The following is a 6,113-nucleotide window of genomic DNA, read 5'->3' on the forward strand; positions in this document are numbered from 1 at the left end:
GAACTATAATGTCCAAATTGCCATCAATTTTGATTTTTTTCGTTCAGTTTAGCTGACAGAAGTTATCAATAGAATCAATTTGATACGAAAATCAAACTTGAAGATCAAAAAAATTGTAATTGATACGTGAATGACAAAAAATAAGACTAAGATGAAACTTAGCGCACCATTTCTATGAATTTTCCAAAAATATCCTCCTAGGTTTTCCTCAACCTTTCCTTTCCTTTCCCTTGCCTAGGTACCATTGTACCAAACAGGGCGGTGAACTCTCCATCTGCAATTCCATTATCACGCTTCTCGCTCGGGATACACAGCTGCACATCAACTCTCTCTCTCTCTCTCTCTCATCTCCATCAATGGCCACATCGACCGCGCCGAAAGAGGAAAACTCCACCACCACCAGCAATGACGCTTCACCGGCTCCTCAACTACCACCACTTCTCACTGCTGCCACGGACTCGTCTCCCAAGGAAATCGACGAACCGAAGAGCCTCGGAGACTCTCCAACGACGGGAGATGCGGCGGCTGATCCAACAATGGCCGTGAAAGACAATGGCGCCAACAACGACGACGTTACAGTTTCCGATACCGAGAAGAAGATGCGAAGGGCGGAGCGGTTCGGAGTGCCTGTGCAGATCTCCGAGGAAGAGAAGCGGAATACTCGAGCAGAAAGGTATAATAATTTTTCTCCCTTTGTGGGAGGTGCGTTTCCGCTGTATTATTGCACTGCAGGCTAAAGACAATAGTCTCAGTTGTTTATGCTAAATGGTATTTTAGTTGATGTATGTGAGTAGAATCACCTGCCCAAAAATCCGTGAAAACATGGTTTTAGTCTATTAAGTTTAGCAGAAACGCCCCTTAATCTTCTTATGGTACGGTTATGGGATTGGGTTTGTGTTCTGTTTTCCTGTTTCAGTTGATAGGATTAGGGTTAGGGTTTGGGCTTAATCTACGAACAAAAGGAACTAGTCTTTGTGCAGTCTCACAAACCAGAGCACTTCTAGGAGAAATTAACACCAAAAACAGCTACTAACCCCACAAGAAAAAAGAAAGAGGTTCATATGAATTCTCCATACTCTGGTGCTGAAAACCCTCCCGCTTCTTTCCTTCCAAAGCCAGTAGATTGTTGCTCCAAGTACAATGTGAGCCATGGAATTACCACCTCTGAATTGCCTTGCCCAACTCAAAATCCCAGACAGATCCACTGGATCATTGGTAATCCCATTGCACTCTAGGAAAAGAAAAGACGGAAGTGGGATTTATTTTCCGAAGGCAGAGATTACATTGAGGATCTTCCAGCATACCCCAAGAAGAAAGTCTAGCTTATGAGTTTTTCTCGTTTTAGTACATCTATCCAGTTTCTTTTAATATCGGCACATTTTGAGTAACTAATAAGACCATATTCTTTCCTTGACTCAAACTTTTATTTGAATGAAGTAAAAAGTTGAGTAAAAGCTTTATTTGATGTGAACCGCCCCAAAGTGATAGCTCAAATGTATTCATGAATTTCAGAAAAAGCATAATTTATGGGATACTTATGAATATTGAAGGCACGCTGACCTTTAAAAGTTTGAGTAATGATTGGTTTCCTTGATTTTTGTAAAACTCAATTTGATGTGGGTTTGAGTCGAGGATGAAGTTTTGAGGAGTTCTTTTTCACCCAATTTGGAGTTCGTGAAGATTTGAAGAAGGGCTGGGATGCCCTCAGTGTAGACCCTGCGTATTTCCCCATTCTGTCTCTAAACTTTTACTTTCATTACTCATGGTGGTTATCTTGACAGACAATTTACAGCTTCTATAGCTCATTTATCTGATCTTCTCATATAATGAATGTCCTGTCTTTCCATAGACTTTTTATGGATCTTAAACTCTGTGGGAAGTTCGAAAGATACACATACAGCCAACGTAACCGACTTATCTCATTGTTTGTTATATCCTTGACTTCTATGCATTGGAGGCTACTCTCGAAACATGGTACTTATTCATTCCAAGTTAATGAATCGAACATGCAAAACTGATCCAACCTTAGCTTCAAATGTGGGGATTCCAAACTTTTTTGAAGGCCTAAGTGGCAATTTGACATTTTTGAATTTGGCATCTCTAAAATACCCCCTCCAATCACTATGCCTGTTTTCTTATTTAGGTAAGTTTTCACATTAATTTTAAGTTTTGGGGAGTAAAATAATCAAAGAAACATTTGACATCAGAAGATGTCAAATTTGACATGAGAGAGGAGATATCAAATGACACCTAGACAATTGACATCTTGGTTGGAGTTGGCTCAAATGCCAATTCATCCACTTGGCATGCCATGTCAACTTTGACATCCTTGGTTGGAGATGCTACTAGGAGGGAAATCACTCGTCTTGACGTTTCCAATATATATTCAAGTTACTTAAAAGTTAAAATATTTGTGGTGGCAGAGGGATGTTCACTGATAGTTATGACATCATCATTAAAATGTCAATTGGCAATGTTTTGTTTTGTCCTTGTTTAAACCTATGTTACCTAGATCCCCAATTTTGGGGGAAGTATCGGTGTCGACAGGACGCGGCACGGGTACGGGTCTTGGATACACAAGGGGTTCGCCCAAATACATCCAGACATGGCTATTTTTGCGGAAGAAGAAAGAAGAAAATGATAATGAGGTGTGTACGGTATGGATTGTGTATGGTATTGAAGAAGATGATGAAGATGATGATGATGTGTGTATGGTATTGAAGAAGTGTGATGTGTGTACTGAAGAAGAAGAAGAAGAAGATGATGATGTGTGTATGGTATCGAAGAAGTGTGATGTGTGTACGGTATAGTAAACTGATTTTGGTGCTGGTTTTAGATGTGTGTACGCCTGTACGGTATCAATTAAAGCTTAAGGGTTTTGATCGTATAGAAATCAAGAAGGCAGATGATGCTGAAGGGTTTAATTGTATGTTAAAGCTTAGACATTGGTTTGGTCGACTAAATCCCCCAAGTTTTGCTTGTCATTGGTAATTTGATGACAAGTTTGAATGCTGTGCAATGCACCTATGGCAGTGACTATCTTCTAGTCCAAGCCATTGTCATTTTTATTTGGCAGCTGCTATCCACTGCTAAAGGAATTTTCTTTATTATAACTTCTGCCTTTTAAGAATCAGTTCCAATTCTACTTCTGTGTACAGTTGAGCTTGTTAAAATGTGGGTCTGCCTCGTTGCAGGTTTGGGACTGGGTCTGGGTCTGAGTCCGGTGTACATGGATCAGATGCATTGACGAAATCAGAAGAGCAGAAGAGAAAGGCTAGAGGGGAGAGGTTTAATTTTCTGCATCCTTAATTATTTGATGAAGAAGTACCTTGTCATTGAATTTGTTACAACCTTTAATTACTTTTCGCTTTGTTTGTTCAAATAGTTTTTGATCTGTCATATTTTCTTTTTAGGTTTGGATCCGTGCAATCTGTTTCTGCTGATGAGGAGGCGAAGAAGAAAGCCAGGCTTTCCAGGTTTACAGCAGTTGCCCTGATAGATCCTTTGGAAGAGGAAAAAAAGAAAGCAAGGGCATTAAGGTCAGCATCAATGCAACAATATTGGCTTCCCCACATACTATGTTAGGGATTTGTTATGGTGTTTCTATAAGTCTATGTGATGCAATTTTGATGGTTGTTATTTCTGGTATACATTTAATGATGTGTCTAAACATTGGTTTCCAGGTTTTCCAAAGCTCCGTCTGGCTCTCCATCACAAGTAAATGGCAAAGCAAATGATATTGAAACTGTAAGTCCTTGTGAATTGCTAGTTTAAAGAACTCTTGATGTTGATGTACCCCTATTGGTTTGTTGCATTGAGTAGTAATTTTCTGCTTTTGAACTTCAGAAAACAGCTATCACGGGCAAGGCTGGCGGGGAGACCTAAATGCCTTCGTTTTTCTCGATCATGGTAAGATCTGTTTGAAGAGGTTATCTTTAGTGATCAGAATTATCAATTATTGTCATGCTTTGTTCAATTGTCATGCTTTCTCCATGCAATGAATAAGTTTCTTTGGTGAGCTGTCTTAATTAATTTGCTGTCTCATATGGCGAGTTTTGTGTTATCACTTATCACATGTTGACTCCCCATGGCTTATCTATGGCTGTCTACTTTCTGACTATGAATTCTTCGATGCAGATCTTCCATTCTCAGACACCCTCTCATGGTGCATGGCAGCATGACGGATCTTTTTTTTCTCTCAGATGTATCTGTTCACCTGGTGAGGCCAGGATACTCAACACCTTCTCCTCCTTAGTGTTAACCTATTTTAATGACTGACAAAAAGTATCAAAATTCTGAAATTATAATCGTGGGAAAAATTTATGCTCTCAGTTTCAGATATAGAACTGAGACTCTTAAGAAAGCAGTGACTCCTAATTTTGGTTCTGGTACAACTATCCTTATTTTCTTCCTCTATTATTAGCCCGTGAGCAACTCCTCATATCTACGTGTAGTGATGTCATATACTGTGGGTGCGTTTGGTATCTGCAGAAACTTTTAACTTTGTGAGTCTAACATCATCTGATCCAAGAATTTGATCGTCAAATTTGCTGCATAGTCAGTTGCATACTTGTAGAACAATCCTATTACCAGAAATCACAAAGCATGCAACTGTGGTCTTTTCTTTTTTTCGTTTTTTTCTTTCCTTTTCTATTTTTAGAGAACGGCAATCGTTTGGATTTGTAAGATTCAAGACTATAGATAGCCAGAAATATAAACCGTAACAGTTTCTGGAACAAAACATAAAGCAACTGGCGGATCAAAAAAAAAAAAAACACACAAAGCAACGGGTTTTTTTTTGCCTTCTAACTCTAGATTGACAGCTTTTAGGATGGTCCGGTTGATTTATGGAACCATGCATATTGCCAGTGTTATTGAGGCTTAGGTTGAGTTTATGTAATGCATTATTTGTTTTTATGTGCCGAGCTTGTGTGCTTACAAGTTAACTTTGTGTGTCGCATTTTGTGGCACAGTGTGAACATGTTGACTTTTGGATTCGTGGATCAGATGATAGTAACCTTACATTTTTCAATTGGGTCAATTATTTTACTGCTGTTTTCATACTTGAGTACGGCAAATATGAGGGGGAATTGGGGAAAGTTTGAGGGTAAAGTTGTCGGAGGATAGAATTTGAACTCATTCTTGTCCTTGGCTCTCACTAAAATTTCCCGCGGCTATAATTTCAGAACTTATGGTATTCTTTCTCTGTCATTGGAATAGAATTGATGCTTAGGAGGTGTTTGTTGGTTAACCTTGATCTCAATTGTTGAATTGCCTGGCTATTTAATCGAATTTGTAACAATGAATTGAAGAATTTCGCAAGTTCAAATTTGGAACTTTTAGAAGAAAATAGAAAGTTCCCTGATTTCTGAATTTCCTAGTCATTGTTTATTTTTCGGTTTCTTATGTGGTACAGCATAAATTTCTGAATTTCCTAGTCTTGTCTGTTACGTTTCTCTGATGGTTCCTATTTTGCCAAACGTTCCCTAGTTCCTGTTCCCTCACCCTTGGAAGTTTCATCTCTTCTTTGCTTGAAAAGAGTAACCAATAAGTTGAAGAAGAGTCATTGCTCATGGTATCAATAGCATCTTCATCGACTCTCTTCAAAAAAAGAAAAAAAGAAAAAAAAAAAAGAAATGACATCAATAGCATCTCGTTTAATTATTTTTCACCAGTGTAAGTAAAATGATCAATAACATCTTGTTTTTGATTCAATTCATTCTATCAGAAGCATTCAAAAAAATAAAGCCAGTTGAAAGATTTGAGCTACCAGGCTTAAGAAAGCTTTTGGGGAACTCTGTACAAGCGATTGCCACCCTCGCCTCTGTCCGTCTTTACAAAATGACTAAGCCTTTTTAAGTGGAAGTAGAATAGATAGGAAGTGTAAACAAGGAGTGGCACTGTAGGGTTTACAGGATTTCTAAGTTCTTTTCACATTCGTAAGAACCTATTACATGGTGGGAGGGGGAGGGAGAGGCTAGGGTTCGAACCCATGATCTGGCACTCCTTTTTCTTTCCATCATATCTGTTTCAACAAGGAGATCAGGACAAGCAGAAGATAATAAAGGGTTTCCGGTCTATGCTTGCATCTCTTTAGACTGGAGGCACAGTGG

The 6,113-nt window shown here is 38.9% G+C and overlaps 1 protein-coding gene across 1 annotated transcript; it reads left to right on the forward strand.

Moving 5' to 3' along the window:
* Positions 1 to 216: 216 nt before the first annotated feature.
* LOC131322773 (protein MODIFIER OF SNC1 11) lies at positions 217 to 5,373 on the forward strand. The gene is made up of 6 exons (XM_058354232.1): positions 217 to 673; positions 3,195 to 3,287; positions 3,414 to 3,539; positions 3,684 to 3,747; positions 3,847 to 3,909; positions 4,138 to 5,373. The coding sequence occupies exons 1-5, from the start codon at positions 357 to 359 to the stop codon at positions 3,883 to 3,885; spliced, it is 639 nt and encodes a 212-aa protein (XP_058210215.1). The 5' UTR covers positions 217 to 356; the 3' UTR covers positions 3,886 to 3,909; positions 4,138 to 5,373.
* Positions 5,374 to 6,113: the final 740 nt, after the last annotated feature.

This window comes from Rhododendron vialii, chromosome 4a (assembly GCF_030253575.1).
Source record: "Rhododendron vialii isolate Sample 1 chromosome 4a, ASM3025357v1".
Lineage (NCBI taxonomy): Eukaryota > Viridiplantae > Streptophyta > Magnoliopsida > Ericales > Ericaceae > Rhododendron > Rhododendron vialii.